Source organism: Mandrillus leucophaeus, unplaced genomic scaffold (genome assembly GCF_000951045.1).
Source record: "Mandrillus leucophaeus isolate KB7577 unplaced genomic scaffold, Mleu.le_1.0 Scaffold577, whole genome shotgun sequence".
NCBI lineage: Eukaryota > Metazoa > Chordata > Mammalia > Primates > Cercopithecidae > Mandrillus > Mandrillus leucophaeus.
In genome coordinates, this window is record NW_012106219.1 from 759237 (window position 1) to 786253 (window position 27017).

At 39.8% G+C, this 27017-nt stretch overlaps 1 protein-coding gene and 1 pseudogene across 5 annotated transcripts in view; both read left to right on the plus strand.

Annotated features, from left to right (window-relative positions):
• Positions 1 to 27017, plus strand: part of RCBTB2 (regulator of chromosome condensation (RCC1) and BTB (POZ) domain containing protein 2) — a 44809-nt gene that overhangs the window by 5824 nt on the left and 11968 nt on the right. Inside the window, exons 2-12 of one of the 4 annotated variants that reach the window (XM_011998614.1) lie at positions 3178 to 3276; positions 5534 to 5629; positions 5975 to 6039; positions 12204 to 12359; positions 12616 to 12766; positions 15044 to 15210; positions 15762 to 15920; positions 16059 to 16166; positions 17173 to 17315; positions 24988 to 25178; positions 26034 to 26160. In XM_011998614.1, coding sequence (XP_011854004.1) covers positions 5998 to 6039; positions 12204 to 12359; positions 12616 to 12766; positions 15044 to 15210; positions 15762 to 15920; positions 16059 to 16166; positions 17173 to 17315; positions 24988 to 25178; positions 26034 to 26160 — 1244 coding nt within the window. In that variant the 5' untranslated portion in view covers positions 3178 to 3276; positions 5534 to 5629; positions 5975 to 5997. The remainder of the gene's footprint in view (positions 1 to 3177; positions 3277 to 5533; positions 5630 to 5974; positions 6040 to 12203; positions 12360 to 12615; positions 12767 to 15043; positions 15211 to 15761; positions 15921 to 16058; positions 16167 to 17172; positions 17316 to 24987; positions 25179 to 26033; positions 26161 to 27017) is intronic. The other 3 variants (XM_011998613.1, XM_011998615.1, XM_011998616.1) reach the window with 3 other exon arrangements.
• Positions 21150 to 22861, plus strand: LOC105552836 (annotated as a pseudogene). Its single transcript, XR_001008079.1, has one exon. The product of XR_001008079.1 is annotated as an uncharacterized LOC105552836 (transcript).

Sequence of the window (27017 nt, forward strand, 5' to 3'; positions counted from 1 at the left end):
AAAAAAAAAAAAAAAAAAAAATAAGGAATTATCTGCCCCAAACAGGGATACTTTAAAAATAAATTATTGAGCCATACAATTAGGAAAACAGCTGAAATAGGAAATGTCATGTGACAGATTACCTTACTTGATATATATTTGGTTTTGAAACATTACTTTTGTACAGACTTGAAATACTGGCCCCTGAGTGTCCCATTTGGAACCTTTAAAGACAGAGATCAGTGGTGGGAGCTTCTGCTGGGAGAGGGTACTTATCATTCTGTTTTCTATTTATATTGCAAGGCAGATATTAGTATAGTAAGATTCTGTAAAAACAGTTTTAGGTTACATTTTAATAAAATGAGGAAATACATAAGAGACTGTTTTGCAAAGAACAAAGCACCTTTTAATATAAATAACTATATATCATATATATATGAGCCAAGTCATATATCCCAAAACAAACATATAAGGGAAAAACTAATAAAGTAACACATAGTAAGATAATCTTACTGTCATCCCATAATAAGATTGTGTGAGATGATCTTATGCTGTGACACTGTCACTGTGAAGAAAATCTTCCCAATACTGTTGCCAGCTTTTGCCCTGGTTCTACAAGAAACATTGCCCTCCTATGCAGAAAAGGGGACGTTTGTAAGCAGATATAGACCCTAAGCAGAAAGCACATTTTTGCCATTTTAATACACTGATATTAAACATTATTTTTCCTATTTTGGATTTTTCTTACAGGGACAATAGTATAAATACTCATTGGAATGTTATTTAATCCTCCTATTTTAAAAAATCTATTTATTATTATTATTTTTTGAGATGGAGTCTCACTCTGTCACCCAGGCTGGAGTGCAGTGGCGTGATCTTGGATCACTGTAACCTCTGCCTCCTCGGTTCAAGTGACTCTCCTGCCTCAGTCTCCCAAGTAGCTGGGATTACAGGCACACACCCTTACTCCTGGCTAATTTTTGTATTTTTAGTAGAGATGGGGTTTCACCATGTTGGCCAGGCTGGCCTCAAACTCCTGACCTCAATTAATCTTCCCGCCTCTGCTTCCCAAAGTGTTGGGATTACACATGAGCCACCGTGCCCGGCCTATTTTTATTTTTTTAGAGGCAGAGTCTTGCTCTGTTGCTTAGGCTGATGTGCAGTGGTGTGATCATAGCTCATTTTTAAAACATTTCATTTATTTATTTATTATTTTTTGAGATAAGATCTTTGGCACCTGGGCCGAGTGCAGTGGTGCAATCATGGTTCACTGAAGCCTTGACATCCGGGCTCAAGCGATCCACCTATCTTAGCCTCCTGAGTAGCTGGGACTACAGGTGTGTACTACCACATGTAGCTAATTTTTAAGTTTTCTATAGAGACGGGGTCTTCCTATGTTGCCCAGGCTAGTCTCAAACTTTTGGGGACCTCAAGTGATCCTCAAAGTGCTGGGATTACAGGTGTGAGCCATCATGCCTGGCCTTCCTAGGGTATTGATTCAATTTTATTTTATAGATGGCTAAAGAAATTATAGTTTATGAGTTTTCATTACCAAACGTTTATTGGATTTCCATGTCCTTGGTAAAGGCAAAATTAGAATGATAGAATTCTCATTTTAAGAGTTTATTTTCTTTAACATGGGGTAACCTTAATCTCTCCATCCTGAGATGATTAATTTAAGCTCAAAGTCTTGAAAGCCATCTTGTCAGATGGAAAAGCTGTAGCACACCAGTTTATTGACAGTTACATGGGACCTTTTATCTTTGGTATTCCCTCCACCAAAACTTACCCATGAAAAAATTCCCATCAAAGTCTAGCCAGGCATATGTTGGTATCCATAGCATGTTAAAATGGTATTGTCTTCTGCATGTTTTAAAATTGTATCAAATAGTATACCATATGTATCATTTTGTGACTTAGTGATTTTGGTGAACACTGTTTTGTAGATATACCTGTTTTGATTCTAGATAATTTGTTTTAATAGCTGCATAGTATGCATATGCCACAGTTCATTGGTTCTGTTGACCAATTCGCTTGCTCTTTCTTGCTTTTTGCTATTGGGAATATTTGTGTGTATGCTCTAGAGTTTATCTAGGGCAGTGTTGCTAAAATTGCAGGACTTGTTAGTGATCTGGAAATTAGTAGGCTGAGATCAGCATTTTCTTTTAAAATGAAATTGAACAGGATAAAATAGGATAGAGTAGGGTAGAATAAAATAGCATAAAGTAGAAAAAATAGAAAAGATATCAAGCATCTCATGTAGGAGGAGTACGAATTATTTTGTGAAATTTTTGTTTCAGTTATATATACATATCAAAAAAAGATGGAAAGACTGCTGTGGTCTAAATATTGTTGAACTGTTCTGTAGAGTGATTGCACCAATTTACATTCCTTCTAGCAGTGTATATGAGTGTGCCTTCTCATCTACATCCTCGCCAGCACTGGGGAATTTTCCCCCTTGAACTTTTGCTGATCTGATAAAAGAGATCTATCTCACTGTGGTTGCATTTCTATGATAAATAATGTGGTGAACTTGAGTATCTTTTAATATGTTTATTAATTTATTCTTCTGTGAATTGCATGGATCCTTTGTTCACTTTTGAATTGTGTCGTTTGTTTTATTCTTATTGATTTACAGGCATTCTTTATATATTTTGTATATGAATCCTTTCCAAGCTGTCCATTATGTATGTTACAAATACCGACCCCCATTCTGTGGCATATTTTTCCCTTTGTTCATATTTACTGCTCTTTTCTTTGTGGTTTATGCTTTCTTGTCGTATTTATGAAATCTTTAACTGCTCTGAGGTCATGAAGATATTTCTATACTTCTAAAAGTTCGAAAGTTTTGCTTTTTTTTTTACATTTCCACATGGATTCTCTTTTATTTTCTGTATGGAAATACTATAGATTAAATTCTCCTTAGTGTACATTTTTTTCATATGTTTCAGTGTCCAGCTTGTTTAAACCCTCTCCTGAAGCTTATAAAGTATGATATTCAAAAGTTACCTTTTATAACTTTAACATTTTTATAATAGAGCATCTCTGCTGCTGACTTTTTAATAGTAGATAGCACAGATACAATTTTTAAACTGTATTTTTCACAGATAAAGAATGGATTGTTAAATGTGCAAGATAGTGTATTCTTTTCCTTCTGTTTTTCTCTAATAGAATTTATTTGTGTATTTATATTTCCAGTCACATTAACTTTGCTCTAGAAGACAACTTTACAAGGATCAAAAAGGAACAGGATTAAAGATGACTGAATACTGGGTTCCAGAAATTTAAAAAAATCAGGTACAAAAGTGTTTGGAGGGAATGCTCCCAGCCAGTCAGTATAAAAATAAAACTGTTGAGAATGTACACAAGAAAATCTTAAAGTATCTAGCCCTGAAATACAGTGGAGGGTCCCAAAACAAGGGCTTTGGGATAGTCCTGGTTCTAATACTGGCTCTGACACTGATTGGTTGGTGACTGTTGGTCACATTACTGAAATGAGTGAATAAAATGGAGGCAATGATTAACCTGTTTCATTTGGATATTATAAAGATTAAATGAGATAAGGTGAGGCACTTAGTGCCTGGCACAGAATAACTTTATTTTTACTGTTATTATTGCTGTTGTCATTTAGAATACATTTTATCACATCATGGGTATGGCTTTCTGTATATATATTGTGAATTGTTATTTTAAGTATATATATCAACCTATTGTTAATAGCCTGGTGAAATCACATGGATAACAGGGTAAGGTAATCTCCACATGTATTGCACAAACTATACATGCAAATTGGGGATGCTAGTTTTCTCTATTATGTATGCATCACATTGAAATAATGTAAAAAAAAAAGCCAACCATCTCCTACAATGCTAAAAAATTCAAAAGACTTTTTAGTAGTAGTATACAATAGTAATTAATCTTGATTTATTTTTAAATCTTGAAGGACTTTCTGATTGACTAATATGAAATTATGTTAATCTTATATTTCATCCAAATTGAATCCTGCATGTCATTTCTTTGAATGTGGTAATTTCCATGACATACATGCAATTATGTGTTAACCTGATGTCAGATAAACAGAATGGCCTGTGTTCCCACCATTCTAATTTTAAAGAGTTTCATTATACTTGAAATTGATGAAAGACACTGAAAAGAGGTTTTGTCCTACTCAAAAGCCCAGGATCACTTTTTCATGATTTTGCACATTAACAAGATTTCCCTTCTGCTAGGAACGAAAGGGGCCTAGAGTAGTGCAGTGAGGGGCAGTCACATCTGCACTCGGTCCCTTTTCGTTTTTTCTCTTCTATCCCTCTTTCTTCTCCTCTCCTTTTATTTTTTATTCCAGGAAACTTGGGGCAAATATGGAAAAGGTGTTTCCTGGTAGGATGAAGGAGAAAGAGAGGGATCTTTGGTACAGGCCAGTTCTAATATACACAAAGCTGGGTTCTAAGGATGCTTTCTATAAATACGTTGTGTTTTACTCTGATCCATGGGCTGTGGCATTGAAGGAATCATCATCTGCCCTTTTGAAGAGCTTACCAATTAATAGAGAAGATACATCATACAAGAGTAACTGTCATATGAGGCAGAATTTGAAAAGTGCCATCAATGTAGTTAAAAACAAAACAAAAAACTGCTGTGGAAATACAGAGAAGAGGTCCCAGCCCATTTGGGTAATCAGAATCCACGCTGATATAAATCTCAGTGGCAGTCATGCTGGGTCTTAGAGAAAATTAGGATTTTAACAGATCTGCTAAGATGCCATAGATAATATGTAGTAAGTATTCATTAAAATGGCAAAATATCTTTCCATATCATCAATCAGATTGGTTTATACATTTTTAAGTGAGAAACTTCTAATTGATCTTCTTAAAAGCAAGCGTATCTTTTTTACTTGTTTCCAAACGTTATAAATAATTTGCTATTAATTTTCATAATTTTAAGTTATAATAATTCTGAATAAATTATGATTCCTCATTCTGCGAGATCTTTTTATAGCTGAGGAAAAAAATTACTAATATCTTCAAGGGCGTAGAAAACATTGATAAAGAACACTGTTTAGACTTGGCTATATTTTGATTATTGTTTTTAGTCTGTCTATTATGGGGCTCTCACTCTACTGTAGAAAATATCAGATAAAAGGTTCCGATGTTAGTACCTGAAATAAAAGATTGTATTTAAGAAAATGGACCCCACCTCATGGATTAGAAAAAGCAACATCATTAAATACAGCCTTATTAAATTGCTTTTTGGAGGACAGAGATTATTTTATTTTTATTTATTTTTAGTGATGAAATAGTTGACCTCATAATTATTGAACCACAGTCCAGACATATTGCATAGCTTCTGCTAGAGCTGCTCCTGCTGTTACTTCTACCTGGTAGAAAGTAGGTGATGTTAGCATGGTTATTAAGGCAAGAACATTCAATGCATTGCTACATATTGGGTGGCTGTTGTTTCAGATTTTTCATTAAGTCCAGAATAACAAAGCCGCATTCATTCATGCATTTTTTTCATCATTTTCATTCATTTCTCCTTTTTTTTTTTTTTCCAGCTTAGCAAATCACATATTCTTCTGTGGAACTGAGAATTGATGTCTGCTCTTCCCAGTGATTTGGAACTTTCCAATCCCAGAGAAAAGTTGACCAAGGTCTAAAATTTATTTTTCCTTATCATAGGAAGTCAACTCTGAAATGAAAATTTTCTACTCATTTCCTTTATAGTCTTAAGGACCCATGTATATTTTGAGACTACTTTTTCAGACCTCAGCAGGAAGATTCCCGTAAGAGGCCATCCAGTAGTTCCAGATCAATTCAAACATTTTTGGAGTTTTGTAGCTGGTAATTTTCATGCCTAAAGTTTAATTCCTTTATCTTCCCTTCACAACATTTGAGCTTGGCTTATTTTCTCTGCTAATTAGCAGTAAAGTAATTTTAACCTGCCTAGTTCCATCGAACATAAGGGATCCTGATTTTACCACATACTTTTTCCTCAGGGACTGCCCAGGACTGAGTCCATATGGAAGAAGAACTCCCTCTTTTCTCTGGAGACAGTGGCAAGGTTAGAAAAATCATGCCCTTGGAGCATGTGTGTTCTGTCGCATGAAATATACTTCATGAAGCATCTATTGGTCACCGATAGGAAGATCAATGAGATACTATCTATCTTTGAGCGGCTCACAGTGTAATCACTGAGATGCCAGCAGATAATTGTTGTCGGTATGGAGAATGCTGAAGGGGCCAGCAGGGAACTGATACGCCTGAGGAGCAGAGACAGGGCTCCCAGAGATGGTGACAGTGATGGATGAGGCAGGAAGGCTATGCCCTACCTTCAGACAGTGCTGGCCTGCAAGAGGCTATGAGTTGACCAATGTTTATCCCATTCCCAGAGATTTTTAAAATTATAAACTGTCTGATCTCAGATGATATGTTCTCAATTCATCGTAGACATTCTTTAATTTCTTTCTTCATCACATCTGAACATGACAGTCAACCAGCTTAAGTCCACTCAGTGTCCAGTTGATGTTAAAAGCCTCACATCTTCCTACATGCATATTGATTTCCATGTTGTGTTATTTTGTTAAATTTACAAAATATCTGCTTATTGCTATTAACAGCTTAATATTAACTGTCACTATTAACTTTTGTCAGTTTCCCATACTTATTTAATAAAATCACATCAAGATTCAATCAAACTGTAAAGAATTACGCAAAGCCAGCATCGTGTACAAAGATGGCAAAGCTTTTGAAACTAAACCGTAGCATTACCATGTGCAGACTTAAGTGTTCATTTGTGAGCCCTTGTAGGAAAGTCCGAAAGTAGCTTACAAAAGTAATGTATAGAACTTAAGAGTCTCACAAAATGTTAGCAGAAAAATTCCTAATTTTTCCTAGGAACAAGTTTCATAAAATAAAGAATAGATTCACAGAATCAGCAATGAAATTACAGTATTGTAACTACATAGTGATTGAACATATACAAATATATATACAAAGTATTATGATGAATGAATGTTTATAATATAATGAATACTATATAGTGAATATATTTATAAGATATAATGAATATATACAAATTGTTCTAATGCTAGGAAGTACTCAAAAGGTGAAGTGTTGGCATTTTTTCTTAACTCTTTTTTGCTAGGTATGCCTAACATGTAATTTTGATTTTCTTTAAATATACTGTATTTTAAATTGAATTGCAACAACTCGATAGTTGTCTATAATTAAGTGAAGTATGGTTATACACTCGATTCTTCATATTGCTGGAGAAGCATAGTTACACAGGTATCACTCACTCAAAGGAAGAAGAAGGTGCAATTTGGCCTCTAATTTTGTGGCAGATGTATTTCCTTAATTATGTTTTCCTTGAGCTAGTATTAAAATTTCAGGACTTGACATTTCCCAAACAGACGCCAGATCTTGAAGGAAGGGGAGGTGGACTAGATGTGAGAAAAGTAGTAGAAGAAAGCCGGCCTGGGTTAATTATCACCTGTGGCAGTGTTATTTGCAGTAAGGAGGGTTACCTGTGCCAAACCAGGACTGAATTCTAGGGACACCATATTGCCATGCTCTCATTCCTTAGTACTGCTTTTTTCCCCATACAGATTTTTCTATTGACCACACTTGGCTCTTGCTCAGCCAGTTTCTTACTTGACAGTGGGGCACGGAGTTGATTGGGTCATTCTGCAGAGACAGCTGCTGTCATGCAGAATGACTGCAGATAGATTGAGGCTGCTATGGGGGACTATTGTGTGCATCCTACATTGTCTCATGAGTGTGCTGGACAGAAGAATGTATATTGCTTCTCTGAACAAAGATGCTGTAATTCCTTGAGACTGACATAGGTAGAGTATCCCTTATCCGAAATGCTTGGGACCAGAAGCATTTGGATTTCAATTTTTTTTTTTTTTTAATTTTGGAATATTTGCTTTATATTTACCAGTTGAGTATCTGTAATCTGAAAATGTGAAATCTGAAATGCTCCAATGAACACTTCCTTTGAGCAGGACCTTTGAGCATCAAAATTGGTGCTGAAAAAGTTTTGGGTTTTGGATTCAGATTTTTGAATTAGGGATGCTCAGCCTGTATTAAATATGTACTTCAAAAAATGCAAATACATGCATTTTATAAATTTAGTCATCAGTTCCCTATGTAATAGTTGCCGTAACAAACTTAAAAATTGAGTATTTGATGACTAACTTCCAGCAGCCAGCCTTCTGCCAGAGATTAAAAATAGCAATGTATTCACATCTCTGTTGTACTCAGGTTATATTGTAATTATTTGTTTTCTATTAAATTGTGACCTCCTTGAAGGGAATGATCATGTCTTATTTTTGTATCTTAGTCAGTGATACTATCAGATCCCACATTCTCCTGACTTGTAGCATCATTTCATAAAACTTACAGACTGGAGGTTTCATTAAAGAAAACACATATTAGAATCCCAGTAGCCAGTAGAGTTACGGGCTGGGTACCATAGGTTTTTACACAGGTGGGCCAGGAAGAAAGCCTATAACTAATCATTTGTAGACAGGTGTGTAAGAGCTGGCTGGAATTTACAGCCTGATTCTAGACATCCAGAAAACCACTTGATTTAATAGCAGAGCAGGATGAAATATAAAACTCTGCTTGCAAGGGAAAAATGAAATAGTCATTGTGTCTTTCCATCTGTGCTTTTCGTGGAAGACAACCCACAGTAGGCATTATTGCCTGTTCCTTATGGAGTCTGAGAATAGCCAAAGCCCTGCAAATGCAAGCAAACACTAGGTCTACCAGCGGTATCACACTTTATGTCAACTTTTTACTCAGCAATCGGATGATATGTGGAAAGAACTCTGGGCTTTAATCTGGCCCGTCCACTGAGAAGCTAGTGATCTTGGACGATTACTTAGTCTCCCTGTGCCCCAGTTTCCCCATAGGTAACATGAGGATAATAGTATCTATGTCCTACAATTGTTGTGAAGATGAGAAGTAAGATATAAACATTATTAGATTATTAATACATCTACATTAAATACTTGTTCCACTTCCACTTCCTAAACCTTGTTCTTTTGGAAATTTACAGGCTTAAAATAGGAAAAAAATTAAAAATGAAGACCTCATAGAAAATAAGATTTCTTCATGATGTTGGATGGTGGGGTAATTTAAAGTAGAAGCTTAACCAAAACTAACGTAACAAAATTCCATCCTTAGCTCTATCGTGGCCTTGGGCAAGTTGCTGTTTTTTCAGTAAACCAGGTGTCACAGAGAAGAAATAAAAATTTTAAATAAAGATTCTTAGATTCCTAGATCAATGTCACATCACCATAGAACACTGTGTGTTCCTAAAATATATATATAATAAAATAGAGGACATAGTTTTACACTTGCATATAACTGTAACCTCTTACATATGTGAGATTTTATTTTGAATTCCAAATTCCAAATTAAGGTTGTCCTGTAGGGAATGCCTGTGGATTTTCCTAATATATACACACATATATATATATATATATAATTTTTTTTTTTTGCAAAGTACTCTGTAACTAAAGTAAATGCAGAAACAGTAAGCACTGTTTCAAAAGTGAATGGGAGAGCCAACTGTTGGTGTTGCCCAAAAGATAACAGAAGGTGTTCTTCCTAGGGCAAGGTCTTGTGATCCAAGTGGCCTGTGAGGGAATGTGACTGGATTTGGCATCAGGAGAGCTTGGCCCTGGTACAGGCTCTGCCGTTAACTCACAGGGCGATGCTGATAGCAGGGACAAGCTGCTTGGCTTCTCTGTTAGTTTCTTGGGGCAGCTGCAACAAATGACTACAATTCAAACAACAGCAATGTCTTTTCTCACAGTTCTGGAGGCTAGAAGTCTGAAATCAAGGCATCATCAGGGCGATGCTCCCTCGGTATCTCTCAGGAAGCATCTTCTCAGCTTCTGGTGGTGGCCCCCAGCCATCCTTGCTGCTACTTGACTTCCAGATGTATCACTGCAGTCCCTGTCTCTGTTGTCACCTGGCCTTTTTCCCTGTGTATCACTGTGTGCCCTGTCATCTTCTTATAGACATTAGTCATTGGACATAGGGCCCACTCTAATCCAGTATGACTCCATCTTAACTCATTACATCTACAAAGACCCTATTTCCAAACAAAGTCACCTTCTGAGGTTGTAGGTGGATCTGGACTTCGAGGGGAAACCATTCAACCCACTGCAGCTCCTCTCTGGGGTTTCTTCGGGTTTCTCAGAAAATTATCTTTTGAGTTCTGTTTAGCCACAGCATTCAATAGTGCCATGAAGATTATTCAGAAAAGATAGAAACCTGAAAACAAAGCTTTATTTACAAGAAAAAAGCTGGTGGCTCTGCTTGTTTTTGCTCTAGGTCCAGTGGCCATTGGGACAGCTGCTCCATGCATCTTAGCTTCCCTTTACTGACTGCAGACTTCACTTTGGCTACAAGTTAATACCGTTGGCCAGGATCAGAAGGAAACTTAAAAGTTTGAGAACTTAGTAACAAAGCTGTATTTGATGATATGGCTCAGGTGGAGTAGAAATGGAGAGCTCTGGAGCCAGGAGCAGGGATTTGGGGCCCAGTTTTCAGAATGGCTTCCATGTGAAGGAGTAACAGAGGATGGGATGGAAAGGAGGACTGTGAATCCAGAAATGAGTCACAGCCATTCAAACATTTACTTGTTCATTTCACCAACACAAAGGTATGTATTGCATTGTTAGCTCCATTCAAAGGATGGATGACATGGTGGTAAAAGACTCGGTCTCTGTCCTCCTGAAGTATACTCAGGAGTCTGTGAAGGTGGCCCCAGAGAATTTCATGGTAATGAGGACAGGGGAGGCTTGCTAAGTTAGTAGTGTGGACTTGAGAAGAGCAGAGTTGCTGACTTGTGCTCTTTTAAGGTGGAAGGGACAAGTAGGTGTTCAGTTCTGTAGAAGGTAAGTGGATAGTCCACTCAGTTGTACACCAGAACGCATTCCCGGTAAGGTTGATTTAATAACTGATGGTAAAGAGAGGAGGCCTTAGAAAATCTTTGCTGCTTTAAATCATGTATAAGTTTGTTGATGTTGTGGGAAATAGCAGACATGCCATTTGATAGGCATATTGGCTGTTTATGTATCTTATTATAACCTTCAAAATGTTGGCAAGTTGAAAAGTATATCAATAAAAATGCCTCCAAAGTAGCAAATAGGTAAAACTCTTTCAAACAAATTTATAACATGCTCTTTTAGGAGTGCAGGTGCTCGTGATCTTAATGTATGCTATTAGGGGGTTAATTGTGACTCTGCAACATTTGTGTGTTGAAGTCCTAACAGCCAGTACCTCACAGTGCAACTTATTTGGAAATGGGGCAATGCAGATGTAGTTAGTTAAGATGAGGTCATTAGGGTGGACCTTAATCCAATATAATTGGGGTCCTTATGAAAAGGGGAAATTTAGATGCAGAGATATGCAGGGCATGGGGGGAGATGATGTGAACAGACATAGGGAGAAGACAGCCATCCACAAGCTGAGAAGTGCAGCCTGGAAGGAGATCCTTCCCTCACAGCCCTCAAAAGGAGCTAGCTAGCTGATACCTTGAGTTTGGACTTCCAGTTTCCAGAACCATAACACAGTAAATTTCTGTTGGTTAAGCCACCTCGCTTGTCACTACTTTGTTACGGCTGCCTTAACAAACAAGTACACGTGTTTTCTGGGTGTTTCTTGTGCCGACCCCCAAACTTGCTTGAGGGATGAGGAAACCCACCAGTGCCTCAAACTGAAGGCCAGGTAAAGCTTGCCCATGAACTAAAACTTCGGACCGTTTCCTTGGTGTCACTTTCAGCATTGTTCTTTACTAAGCATTGTTCTTGACTTAGGCAGCAGATGACATGGCAGCTCTCTCTCTCTCTGCCTCTTGTTTTTACAACCAGCCTAGTTTCCACAGCTACATTTAAGACATAGCCAATATTTAAAGTATCTGCTGAACATTCAGTTCCCAGAAGCCCAGCTGTGGATGACTCCTGTGTCCTTGAGGACAATCAGTAGGGGAGACCTGGTTCCACCTGGGCCTCCGGTGTCGGCGGCTGTGAGCCGCCTGGAAGCAGCTGGCAGAGGCAATCCCTGCAGCTGCGACAGGCCTCTGAAAAACAGATGCAGTGTGTTCCTCCCAAAACCAGTGTTCGTCCTCTTCTACAGAACTGAAGGGGCAGAGAAAATTCACTTTTTAATTCGTTGTTTCAACATATATTTTTCCCTTTTCAGCCAGTACAGGCTACTCTGTCATCTTTGAAGATGTTAGATGTGGGAAAGTGGCCAATTTTTTCCCTTTGTTCTGAGGAAGAACTACAGTTAATTCGTCAGGCTTGTGTCTTTGGCAGTGCTGGCAATGAAGTTTTATACACTACAGTAAATGATGAGGTAATTTTGAAGAAAATAATTCAGCTACTCACATTTTTAGAAATGAATTTGCCAAATTGAAGATCTTGGGGGAACTAAGGAATAAAAGGTAAAAAAAAAAAAAAAAAAAAAAAAAAGTAAATTAAAAAAAAAGGAAATTAGATTTTATTTATTATATAAAGAAGCAGTTTGCTTAAGGAAGATGATGCCTGTTTGGATGTAATTTATAGTTTGTTAGAAATAGAACTGCTTGAACTAACAGTGGTTTTTCCCATAGATTTTTGTGCTTGGCACAAACTGTTGTGGCTGTTTGGGGTTAGGTGACGTCCAGAGCACCATTGAACCTCGGAGACTGGATTCTTTAAGTGGCAAGAAAATAGCCAGCCTCAGCTATGGGAGTGGTCCACACATTGTCCTTGCAACAGCAGGTAACCTAGGAACCCCATGTAGAATTTCAGTTTTATTTGTCAGCTGCCCTTGAGAACATTGTTTAATTGGATGAGAGTTGCTGGTTCTTCCTGTGAAATTGACTATGTTTTGGATACCATGAAACATGAATGTATCTGAATGCCAGCATAAGGTAATGTGGCAGATGGAATCTAGTAATCATTGTGCTTTAGATGTATGAATGACAATGCTATAAGCCCAGTAAACACTGCTGAACTCATTGTGGACTTTGGCAAGTCTGTCTGAACTTTGAATTCCTGATCTATGAATTGAAAGACTAAACCTTGTGTCCAACATCCCCACCCGCCTCGCCAACTCTTAGCATTCTGTGATTCTTACGCTAAAGAGTGACTGATGGCTGTAGTTGGCGTTAGTAATAGGGATTAGCCACTTCATAAGGGATTGAGTAGAAAAATTCCTTGCTCTGAGTGAAGCAAGGAGGAAGAAAGAAAGAAAATAAAATTTCTCCCCAGAAGGTTGTAACCATAGATTTGTAGTTTAATTCACATCAAGACTGAATGGTACAAGAAATCTCAACCCTTGAATTTATTCAAGGTACTGGATGGCAAGTGCCTTAAGGGCATGATAGATGTTAATGCAGATCCTTTCTAGGGGAAGGCACCTTTATCCTAGGCCTGAGAGAATTAACCGAAATAATTGTTCAATGGCAATGGCACATAGTCAAGAGACAACCAGATATACAGTAGTCTCCCCTTATCCATGGTTTTACTTTCTCAGGTTTCAGTTCCCTGCAGTTGACTGTGGTCTGAAAGTATAAATGTAAAATTTCCAAAATAAGCAATTCATAAGTTTTAAATTGTGTGCCATTCTGAGTAGGGTGCTATTTCACCATCTTGCTCCATCCCACCTGGGACATGAATCATCCCTTTGTCCAGCGTCTCTGCTGTAGACACTCCCAGCTGTTAGTTACTCAGTAGCTGTCTTAGTTATTAGATTGACTGTCTTGGTTTCATAGTGCTTGTGTTCAAGTCACCCTTATTTTACTTAATAATAGCCCTAAAGTGCAAGAGTAGTGATGCTTGCAATTTGGATATGCCGAAGAAAAACCATACAGTTCTAGCTTTAAATGAAAAATGGAGAGTTTTCATGCTGAGGTTGTTAAGATTTATGGTAAGAACAAATCTTCCGTCTGTGACATTGTGAACAGTACATTTTGTAGTTGTTCTATTTCATTATTAGTTATTGTTGTTAATCTCTTACTACGCCTAACTTACAAATTAAACTTTATCATAAGTATGTATGTATAGGGAAAATCATAGTATATACAGGTTCAGTACAAGAGTCTTAGAATGTATCTCCTGCAGATAAGGGGGGCTTGCTATGCAAAGAAACAAGGTACCATGAATGGGAACCAGAGGAAATAACAGACAGCAAGAACTGATTACTAAATATCAGGTGTTAAAATTATCAGACACCAATTGTAAGACAGCTATATTTATTGTTTGAAGAAATTAAAATGAGCTTGAAGATAATCTGCAGGGATTATAGAAGATTTGAAAAGATCCAAATGAGCAATATGATTATCAAATGAAAATTCAGTGGACAAATTTTATAGCAGTTTGAACACAGCAAATTAGTAAACTGGAAGATAGATCAGAAGTCGTTATTCAGAATATAGCACAAAGAGACAACATGCTGGAAAATACAGATGAAATGAGTACATACTCTATGATTTCATTTATTTAAATTTCAAAAACAGGAAAAACTAAAAATTTGTATGCAAGATGCATACATGAGGGCCTTTTGGGGGGTGATTATAAGGTTATATTTCTTGACTTAAGTAGTAGTGCGTGACTGTACATACATGTTTTATGAACTTTTCTGTGTATTATGCTATGTAATAAGTAATAACAAAGATTTTAAAAAATCCACTTGGTGATTATTTTAAAGATAAGGAAATTAAGACCCAGGGGAGTTAAGTGGCCTTATAATCTTTTGACTTCATTCTGATGTTTTCGCTATTACTCCCAGCAGCCTTTTCTCTGCTGTTTATTAAAAACTTATTTTCCCGTTATTATAACTGTGTGCATTTAAGTTTCACCTTGTTGCTTTGAGGTAGAATGCAGTTTATACTTTCCAAATAGATTCTTTTGTAGAATGACTTTGGTGGAATGGGGAAGTTGATTAGTTTTTTGCACCTGAATTTTTAGATTTCATTTGTGGAAGCTGTGCTACCTATATTTTTGTATAATGAAGTAGATGTTGTAAAAGCTGGTTGTCTTTCTTTTTATTTTCAGAAGGAGAAGTCTTTACCTGGGGTCATAATGCTTATAGCCAGCTGGGCAATGGGACAACTAATCATGGTTTAGTGCCCTGTCAAATCTCAACTAATTTGTCAAACAAACAAGTCATTGAAGTTGCCTGTGGGTCTTACCATTCTTTGGTGCTAACATCTGATGGAGAGGTGAGAATAGTCAGCATAAAGCTCATTGATTTTTTTCAATAAGATTATGTAGACTTCTATAGTAGTCCTGGAAATACAATCATCTGATTAAAATAACCTCCCTCAAATTCAGCCTTATTTTTGGTAGCAATTCACAGTCAGGGTATTGATGTTGTGACATTTATCTGTACGTAGTAAGGTCTTCCATAATTGCAAAATTTAAAAGGAGGTGTTGTTCCTTCTCTGTTGCTGTAGTAAAGAGGTTATTTGCAATAAGAAAAATCCCCAAATGCTGAAAAAGATGGCTAGGGCAAAGTAGATACTTTTGTGTTACGTGTTATTTAATAGCAATTTTTACTGTTCATATAGATAACACCAACCACCTAATTTTATAAAATCATGTACGTTGTGTAAGAATGAATTTTGTAAACACTTCTCTGCCTGTGTTGTGAGGATTTATAGATCTGAAGCACTTTGAGAGGGAAGACTCAGTGCCACAAGTACATGTCAGTGTCCAGTTGAGACACTTTATAAATTAATGTGTTTCATTTACTGATCTTTCCTTTAAACAGGTATTTGCCTGGGGTTATAATAACTCTGGGCAGGTAGGATCTGGATCAACAGTAAATCAGCCAATCCCTCGAAGAGTCACTGGCTGCCTACAGAATAAAGTAGTTGTGACCATAGCATGTGGGCAGATGTGCTGCATGGCGGTAGTGGACACGGGGGAGGTAAGGAAGTTATTTTACATCTTGCTTAAAAACCCTGTTTGCCACATCAGTCTCATGCTAGTATGGTATGTCCCACATAATAGACAACTTGCTGGCTGTTTATCTCTTGAGAGGATTGAGGGTGTCATTTTCTCTCAGGTCTATGTCTGGGGTTACAATGGAAACGGGCAGCTTGGACTTGGCAGCAGTGGCAACCAGCCAACCCCTTGCAGAGTGGCAGCTTTGCAAGGCATCCGTGTCCAGCGGGTACGTCCACTGTCAGTTTGTGTGTGTGTATTTTTAAGTCTTCACTGGCAAAGATATCAATATATTAAAAACATAGATTTCTTGGCAGGATGAAAAGTTTAGCTGCTTGGATGTCTTCATTAAAATAAAGGTTAAATCTCTTTTTCCTTGAATTAAATTGCAGATGTTTAGAAAATTTCTGTTCCAGGGCACTGTCACATACCTTTTGGAATATGAATTGTTATAAGCTTTCCTGAGGAAGCTTTGGCAGGGTGTACAAGAGCCTTAAAAGCCTTTCTATCCTTTGACCTGTAGTTCTACTCCTAGGGAATTTCCCTGAGGAACCAACAGTTCCTGTAATTCTCTTACAGAATTAATTAAGAAGAGATATATATATGTATATATGATAACTTTAATAAAAAACAATAGGTGTAACAGAAATCAGATCATAAGTTAATGATTAGCTAAATTATGCCAAGTGTATATGCTGGAGATGATGTATACAAAGAATTTTTAATGACATGGGAAACTGCTATGTGTAATGTCTAATAAAATGAAGCAAGATACAGAACTGCTTATACAACATGGTCAGTAAAAAAAAATGCTATAGGTGCATATCTCTATGTCTAAATAGAAATAGAAAAAAAAGCCTCTGATCTTCAGAGAACTTTTATAATTATATTTTTCTATATTTTTCAAATTGAACCTGGTTTACTTTTATAATCAAAAAAGAAAATAATTATTTAAAAAATGCAAGTGTCGTTTCTGACATTCCCCTCATACCCCTTGATTTCTGTGAGCATTAAAGCTCCAGTGAACCGGGGCAGGTGCTCACGCCAGGGGACTCATGACAGTCTTACTGCAGTTCTGGCCCACGTGTTCTGGAAGGGTGTTGGTTAACTTACTGCTTGCCTCTACGGGTAGGCTGCCTCGGTCTTTTTTTCATTTTTGTTTCTTAACCTACTTTGCGGAAGCAGTGAAATAATGACTTCTGTTTGCAGTCCTGAGTGGATTTTTTTCCTTCCAGGTCGCCTGTGGCTACGCACACACATTAGTATTAACAGATGAAGGCCAAGTGTATGCTTGGGGCGCCAATTCTTATGGGCAGTTGGGCACTGGCAATAAAAGCAACCAGTCCTATCCTACTCCCGTCACTGTGGAAAAGGACAGGTAACATGGCCATTTTCACAGTCCCCACACTGGTCTTTGGTGATTGTGATTAAACAGGACTTAGACATAGAGAGAATGGTGGGGAATGTACTGCTAGTGTTAGAATAGTATTTAACAAGAGTATTTATTCCTTTATAAAAATTGGCTTTGGAATTGTTGGGGAGATTGATTGTATGTTAAATATGCTATTTTCACTTACCCATGTTTCCTCTATACTTCCAACAGCTATTCTAAGCAAACTGCAATGACTAAACTTGCAACAGCTACTCTGTTACTCTTCTCCCTTACAAATCACCCTTTTGCCCTCCTCCTTTCCCTGTTTTACATTCTTAAGGTGATGTCGATAACATTCGAGGGCGCTCTTCCCTGGCTTAGGAAAAGGTACCTTGCGTGGGGTATAAAGCTGGTCACTCAGCTACATAGAAAATTTGCCGGTTGAAAAGGATAAGGTTATTTCATTACTTTTAACTCCCAAGCTGTCACTATGAGGAAGAGTAAAATGGTTAGGAAATTAAGATTTAGTTTTGTGCACTTGTTTGCAAGGTTGTGTTATATAATTAGCACATCCAGAATTAGTTTCCATGTTATTCTGATATTTTTGAAAGCCTTTGGAATTTCTCAAGCATGGTCAGATCGCTGCCTTTTCGCTTTCCATTTCTTAACAGTAGTATAGAGCAAAAACGTTTCATTATCTTTTCTTTTAAACCAGGGTTGCAGTCATCGTAGAAACGAATGCTGCTATTTTTACTGCATATATCTTTATTACATTTGATTTTAAAAGAAATATATAGACAAACAGATTAGCTCGCACTTATATGCAGTGTTTTTCTAATTTTCTGTTGGAATACTTAACAATGAAAATGAGGAACGAAATTGCCATTTTTCAGCTGCCTCAATTTTCATTTGAGTATTGTGAACTTGGCTGACTTTCTTTAACCTACGTTTTAAAAGTTTTATTTAACCAATTTAACATAGGTTATTTTAATAGGTTAAATAAAACTTTTTTTGTCAAAAACCTTAAAATTTAAGACCCCTGGCCCCTTCAGAATAGGGAGGAGGGACAATAATGGAGGCAGGAGGTGGTTCAGGCAGATGCCTGCAACTGTTCATTCACACATCTTGTAAGGTAGCTTAGAGCTCCTCAGAAGAGAAGGGACAGTCCTGAGGCTTTGAATAACCACAAAAGTACCTCAGTTGATAGGGACACTTAATATTTAAACTGAAAAAACAGAGTTAAAGGATCAAATAAAGATGGCATGGAAATAAAAACGATGGATTTGTATGGCCTGTTTTTTTTTTTTTATTTTTTTATTTTTTGAGACACAGTCTCCCTGTTGTCCAGGTTAGAGTACAGTGGTGCAATCACGGTTCATGTAGTCTTGACTTCCCAAGCTCAGGCGATCCTCCCACCTCAGCCTCTGGAGTAGCTGGGACTACAGGAGTGTGCCACTATGCCTAGCTAATTTTTTTGTGTGTTTTTTTGTAGGGCCAGGGTTTTGCCACGTTGCCCAGGCTGGTAGCTCCTGGGCTTAAGCAATCCTCTTGCCTTGGCCTCCCAAAGTGCTGGGATTACAGGTGTGAGCCACCGGCCCATTACTTTTTATGGTGCTCCCACACTTACCCAAAACTTTAGCACATCTGTCCCTGGTCTCACAGAGTCTGCCATCATTGCCCACCAGTGACTTGCTGCATTGCACTGCTGGTGCCTGATCCAGAATGATCGCCCAAGGCCTCTGACTCACGTTCTCACTGGGGCGGATGGATTGTGGGGTATCCAGGTAGGAGAAAGACAAAGCAGCAGAGAAGCAGGTAATGGGAATGGAAGCTGTGTGAGTGCCAAGTTGCTTAACTGGATGTTGGGAGTTATCTATTGCATTTCTGTCTTTCTTAAACTGCAGTTATTTTTGAATTATAATTTGGCTATAAAAATCATGGATGGGCTAGGCGCTCACGTGAGTCTGTAATCCCAGCGCTTTGGGAGGCTGAGGTGGGCGGATCACCTGAGGTCAGGAGTTTAAGACCAGCCCGGCCAACATAGTAAAACCCTGTCTGTACTAAAAATGCAAAAATTCATTGGGCGTGGTGATGCATACCTGTAATCCCAACTGCTTGGGAGTCTGAGGCACGAGAATCCCTTGCCCGTGGAAAGCGGAGATTGCAGTGAGATCATGACACTGCACTCTAGCCTGGGCAGTAGAGTGGGACTCTGTCTCAAAAAAAAAAAAAGGATGGATGAATGTTTTAAACAAGATGTTCCTGATTTTCTCAGTTTTCTGTACTTGCATTTCAAGTGGTGATTTCTGAACTTGCACAATTTCAACCAGGCACTCAATCACAGGCGTATTGCAAGGGAGGGGTTTATAGGTCTGTGCTGGGACTTGTTCTGCACTTCTCCACCCTTTCCAGGAATGGAAAGTCAAGTATATGTCATAACTTATCCCTCAGGAACCCGGGAGCCTTACTTCTGACTCTTCTGGGGCCCATTACAGGAAAGCCTGACTAATTAGGAACTGGATTGAGTATGGGGTGGGGTGGGGTTCAGTGCTTAGTTATCTGTTCACAGAAGTGGGAAGGAGAAACCTGTCTACATTGTTTTCTTTGCTGGAACAACCATCCAAGGGAAATCTTTTAAAATCTTTCCCAGAAAAAGATTTTATTTATGATGGAGAATACTGATATTTGTCAGCAATTTATGTTTACATAAATATAAATTCAATGATTAAAATGATTGTCTTCTTCTAATCCAGTCATTCCCAATCTTTCTGAAGTTTCAGTACCTTGGCCACAGATTGACCAATGTTTGTATCTTTGTTCTTAACGTTTCCTAACAGCATATTTTAAACTAAACTGATGTAAAGCTATCTTTTCCTTGAATTTCTGAGAATTCTTCGACTTCTGAGGTAGTCGGTATAATACTTTGGCTCTTACAAAACCAGGATTGGGAATCCCTGCTGTGGATCTGTCATCTTTGCCGTTTCTTCTCCAATATTCTTGTCCCTCACAGATGACCTTTCACCCCTCCTCGAGGTTTTCTGGTTTCTATTCTTTCTCACTCTCTGCTTTTTCATTTCTAGTACTTCATATCCAATAAGCTCAGTGCTTGTAGTGGATCATTCCCTTGAGGTGACACAAAACCTGTTTATTATCAACATGTAGTGAATTTTTTTTCCCATTAAGATTGGCTACGAAATAAAGTGTGAAACATGCCAGACATCCTGACAGTAAAGGTGAGCTCAGTTGCTAGTCATTGTCTGTTGCACGTCTGACTGGAAAATTGGAACGTCAGCATGTGCTGCTTGGTATGAGTCCAGTTTAAAAACCGATGATGACTTAGGCAATGGCAGGGTTCCTTAGCAGTTGCTTGGATCACAAGCCTAGACCTGAAGGTACCCTCTAAACTTTCTCCACTCTCATTCCTGTAGCAGCTACTGCAGCCAACCAAATCCGCGTCCCACCCCTGACTTCCCACGTGGAGCCGGGTGTGCCGGGTATACGTCACAAGGCCATGCCCGGGGTCGGGCGGCATCATGTGGCCTTCCCCGACCCACCCTTTGGCTCTGTCTGTGCCAGCCCTTCTCTAGAAAGTAGTGTCCCACTTCAGGTCACCAGCTGCTCTAGGGGCAGAGGCTACGCCCTTTCATGGACGCTAGTAACAAATAACGTATCTCAGAATGGAACATAGGAACCGCATTATTTGGCTTTTCTGATGTTGGGCAGATCAGTGAAGGATGCTGTTGTGCTCCAGTCACTGACATGTTTCATAGAACGTTACCCCAGAGTACACAGAAATGATTCCAAAAAATGTAGAAGTCTTTGCCTAGTAAGTCACTGCAGAAGTGCTGAAATCTGAAGAAAGGAAGAGCAGTTCATGAATGCTTATCTCCACATTGTTCACTGGGCTGTCCTAACCTCCCCTGCTCCCAGAGAATACCAGATGGCTTTACAATTGAGGTGGTTCAAACGCAGAAGGCCCTTTTTCCTTTCATTACTTGCTCAGTTATCTGAACATTGGCCCCCACACCTGCCACCTGGCCAGCACGGCTTCTGCCTCCCTCGGCACTGCCAGGCGGGGCTTTTCTCAGATTCATCCTCTGGGCCACCTTCAACTCCTCTCCCTCCCTCTGCATTAACATCCAGGCCACCCTCATTAGTCCTTGGCAACCTAGCTTGGGTTGGCCTCCCCAGCCAGCCTTCCAGACTGTTCTTTCTCTCCCTTGCAGCCTGTCTTGCACACCACTGTGACCAGGTCCGTCTGTCTGAGAATACCATTTCCTCACATCATGGCCCTGTTTACAAAACTGTTTCCCATTTGCCTATCACATCAGATCAAATCGGAACTCTTCGGCTCTGGACTGAAGCCGACGCCACTGTTCCTGGCAAGCCTCGTTGCCCTTCGATCCCGGCGTTGGCCTCCGTCCCTGTCAGGCCTCGTATGATGCTGCTCTCTGGCGTCCTGCCGTCTCCAGCTCTGCCTGCACGTTGCTCCTGCATTTCTCTCCACCTCATAAGACTCTTATTCCACGGCTCTGGCCAGGCCAAAGCATACATGGCCCAGTTAGCTCCCTTTTACTTGAAATATTCCCTGAGGAGCCCCTAGGTATTTTTCTTTACTCACCAGAGACTTGTAGTCAGGGCCACACTGATATCATTTGGGAATTATTTGCAAAGTCACAGCTCTGGACTTCTCTCTCCAGCTACATCATGAGTTTCTCAGCTAAGTCACAGGCCCACAGTTCCTGCTGCAGCTGGTAAACACTTTCAGTCACGGAAGGAAGCCTTTTTCGGTTCTCAGCTCTGCCAAGGAACTTCTTTCATGTACACGAAACCACCAACTGTGAGAGGATGGCTGCCTGTATCTTGTTCCCCCTCATCTTTTTTTTCTTTAAAAAGATGGTAAAGCTGATTATAAGAATTTAAGTAACGTGGCCCTAGAACTACACTCTGACTCTGAGCCCTGTGTCCTGCCCACAGCACCAGGCCACGAAGACATACCACGTCGCTACCCTCACATTTGCTTGTAACTTAGGAGGCTTGCTAGTAAAATCGATGGTGACAGTGGATGTACTTCTCTTTTAATACATTTATTCTATTTCCTTCTCCTATTTTCTTTATTTGTTGAAAAGAATGTGCTGATTGAGAAGCCAAATATTATTAACCATTTTCCCCATCTGTCACGGTTCTTTTGCACAGCACTGGATTAGGCCGGGAAATCAGGAAATATCAGGAAAAAGATTCTTCTAGGGAAACTCTTACTAATCTGAATTGATCACTAGAAATACATGGTCTCTACCTAAAGGACGCTTTGTCACTTAAAATGCCGAGTACTTGTCATAATGTAAGGAAACCTCCATTGTCATGCAACCATTTGCACCCAGACATTGTGCCTGGTTGCACTTAACATTTTATCGTTTGATTCTTACACCAGCCCTCCAATGTGATGAAACCAAGGCTCCTAGGTGCTAAGTGACATTCCCCTAGTCATGCAGCCTAGTGGTAAAGCGGAGATTCAAATCTAGTTTTTGTTTTCCTTTGAGCTGGAGCTGCAATTAAAAAAAAAAAAGAAGAAAGAAAAAACAAACCTAGGTTTGTTTGACTCCAAATCCTGAGCTCTCTACTGTGGGCCATCGTAGCCTCTTTTCCTGTAGTATTTGTGTGTGGTTTTCAAGGGCTAAGAACGATCCTCTAATAAGTCAGTGAAATTGCCACCCGTGAGAACAGCATGTCTCAGCCTCTGAGGCGAGCAGGCACAAGCTCTAGGTTCTGTGATGACACCTCCCTCCTGGTTTGGGGGCAGCTGCCTAAAGGAGGCAGCGTGGGATCATCCTCACCCTTCAGGTGCTAGTCCGTGTCAGTGGGGCCTTACACAACTCTCCTTTGTGTTGTTGAGTCTTCCTCAGTCAGCAAAGTGACCCACAGATTATATTCAGTAAGACACCATGCTATGTGCTTAGAGAGAATTAAGCCAGTGATTAGGCCTGCCAGAAACCGGCCATCGCGCTGAACAGGTGAAACGGATGCATAAAGAGTAACAGGGCCAGGCTGGAGTGGTGTGGACAGGAAGTGCTGCAGGAGCTCAGGTGAGCGGGAGACCTCAAACTTGGGGCGTGTGAACTGGGCCTTAGAGGATAGGTAGGATTTGTAAGGCAGAGAGAAAGAACATTCCTGAACAACCATGGATGAAGCCATTGAAGGGCAGTGAGAAAGCCCATTTGTTGAAGCAGGGTGTGTGCACAAAAGTGACTTGAGAGCTGGCTGTTCAGAAGTGACACCAAATCATGGATGGGGTTATGTCTTGTGTCAGGATTTTATCTGAGGGAAGCCGCTGCCTGTGTGAAAGTTCTGATGAGAACGGTGTTCCAGGAGGATGGTTAACCTGCCAGCACTGTGTGAGTTGGGGCAGAAGGGACAGTCTAAGGCAAGGGAGACCTGGGAGGCTATTACAGGGCCCAGATGCAGGGTGTGCCTGACCCCCCAGTGGTGGCTGAGGGGAGACATTGCAAAGCATCTTTGTTATTTAACTGGATATTCTAAAGAAAATGGTAAATACGGAGGGAGAAGTCAAAGTTGACCCTGAAGTTCTGAGCCTAAGTCTGAGGATGCTGGTACCATTGTCTGCTGTAGCAAAATCAAGATGGGGACTTCCCCTGGGTTAAAAGAGTTTACCCTTTTCCTTTAATCTGTATGGTGGCTTATTCTGATAGAAAAGAAATTACTTCCAGGGGAAACAATGTTTTTCCATTAAGAAGTGTTACGAGGCCAGGTACAGTGGCTCACACCTGTAATCCCAGCACTTTGGGAGGCCAAGGTGGGAGGATCACTTGGGCTCAGGAGTTCAAGACCAACCTGGGCAACATGGCAAAACCTGGTCTCTACAAAAATTAGTCAGGTGTGGTGACTTGCACCTGTAGTCCCAGCTGCTGCGGAGCCTGAGGTAGGAGGATCGCTTGAGCCTAAGAGGCAGAGATTGCGGTGAGCCAAGATCCCAGATTGTGCCACTGCACTTTAGCCTGGGTGACAGGACAAGACTCCTCTGTCTCAAAAAAAAAAAAAAAAATGTTCCGAGAACTACCTCCTCGTCAATCATGAACTTAGAGCGGTAGGGCGTATCACATGGTGATCCTAGAAAACTGCTCTCCTGGGTTCCAGGTCATACAGTCCAGTGTGGTAGAACTACTGAATTTACTCTGTGCAATAGGAGTTGGAATAGCGTGCTAGAAATCGGTGAAGTCTTCATTAAAATATTTATTTATTGGCCCTCAGTCCAGATGACCCAAATCTTTATTATTTTCTTCAGTAAGTAATGTTTTAGGGGAAAAAATTTAAACCACCCTTTTTTGGTGGGGGGACCACTACTCTCTTGGGTTATACTTGAATTTCAAAATAGATGGTACATATTTTTATAGGCCTACTGGCTAGAAGTGGTACAAACAGATCTTCATGAGTTATAAGTGCCATTGAAGTGTGGCTTAAATGTGAATAACGGTTTGGTGCCTGATAATTTAGGAGATGAGGTGTATGAGTCATGTGGTAGTTTTTTTTTTTTTTTTTTTCTTTTCCTGACCCTTTTTGTAATTTTATGATGTCCCACATCAGTTAAACCTGAGTGGGGGAGGATACAACTTGTTTCTGCCTCTGGTCACTGTGCTTATGTGGTGTGTATTTGTGAATTTAGGATTATCGAGATTGCAGCCTGTCACTCCACACACACGTCTGCAGCCAAGACGCAGGGTGGGCACGTGTACATGTGGGGCCAGTGCCGGGGTCAGTCCGTGATCCTCCCGCACCTCACCCACTTCTCCTGCACCGACGACGTGTTTGCCTGCTTTGCCACTCCCGCCGTCTCGTGGCGCCTTCTCTCCGTGGGTGAGCTAGTCACTGTCCATTTGGGGGATGGCCCGAAAATCTGGGAAAGAACTCAGGGCTTTACTTCGATAATGAGGATTTTGTTAGGTGCACTCTCATAATTTATTTCTCTCTGATGGGCTTCTGCAAAAGGGAACTAATTTTATTTTCTTCAAAGCATCAGAAACCAACGCTAGTACTAAACTAAAAGTAATTTTATTTGACTGCTTTTTTTTTTTTCTTTAAGAGAGAAAGATGGGTCTTGCTCTGTTGCCCAGGCTGGAGAGCAGTGGTGCAATCGTAGCTCACTGTACTCTTGAGCGCCTGGACTCAAGCAATCCTTTTGCCTTAGCCTGTTGAGTAGCTGGGAGTATGGGTACCCACTACCACGCCTGGCTAATTTAAAGAAACTTTCTGTGGAGGTGGGGTCTCGCTGTGTCACCCAGGCTGGTCTTAAACTGTGAGCCTCAAGCCATCTTTCTGTCTCCACCGCCACCAAAGTGTTGGGATCACAGGTGTGAGCCATGGTGCCCTGCCCTTATTTGACTGCTTTTTAATTTTACCGAGAAACTGTGTCTTTTACTTTTAGCTAGCATATTTGCTCAAATGTTTAAAATTTCATTCAAAATTAGTGATGTGGCTTGGGACTTTTTCTTATTATTTTGCCAGATTTATAAGCCGATGTGTGTGAGATTCTTATCCTTAATGATTACAGAGATGCATATCTGTCTTCAGGGGAAAAAACCCATTGCTCAGTTGCTCAGTTATTTTGAGGAATTCGTATTTTCATGAGCATTGGTAAAGCAGTGCCATACCCTGGCCTGCATGTTCATTATGTCTGTAGCTAACCTGGAAGCATTTGCATTATTCTCCTAGAACCCGATGACCACCTCACAGTGGCTGAGTCACTGAAGAGGGAATTTGACAACCCGGACACCGCAGACCTGAAGTTTCTGGTTGATGGAAAGTACATTTATGCACATAAAGTCCTTCTCAAGATTCGGTAAGGAATCATTTATTTTGAGAATTGAGAAAAATAATTCATTCAACAATTGTATTCTGAGTGTCCAACTCTATTAGGCACCTCAGTAATAAAGAGAAAATGTAAGACTGTTTTGCTCTTACAAGCATACAGTGGAGCGGGGGGAAATATACGTGAAACAAGAAATAACACAGGTTGTGTGTGGTTCAGGGAATCAGGACCGTAGGCGATCCTGAGGCCTGAAAAGTGGGGTGGTCACCTTGACAGCAGGGAGCAGCCAGTGCACCCTGCAAATGTGTCCTGTGCTCTGAACACCGTACTGATACTTGGACGTCCATCAGTTACCCTCTCTGCCTGGGAATCAAGCTCGGCTCATAGTAATCACTTTCTTTAATCACTTGTGGGGTACTTTTAGATGGTTTAAAAAAGAGAAGATCGAGGCCTTTCCAGACCAAAAAGGTCTGTAGTGAGGCTAGCGCAGAGATTTTAAAAATCACATTTGTGAATGTTTGTGAGCAATGAGCTGTGTGCATTTCAAGTGTGCAGTTTGATGGGTGCTGACACATGTCCACGCCTGTGAAACCGCTGCCCCACATCCAGATAGAGAACATTCCCACCACCCTTCAGAGACCCCTCATGTCCTAGCCATGGGAGACCGTGGCTCCTTCTGTCACTGTAGATGAGTTAGCATTTTCTGGAGTGTATTTAGATGGGATGATACAGGATGCATTCGTTTGTGCCTGGCTGCTTTCTCTTACATAATGATTTTGAAACTCTTTATGTTGTTGTGTAACAGATATTTAAATCCTACCGCAGTGAGTCACAAACTCAACACAGCATTTTAGTCTCAAGTTCCTCTTTTTTTTTTTTTTTTTTTT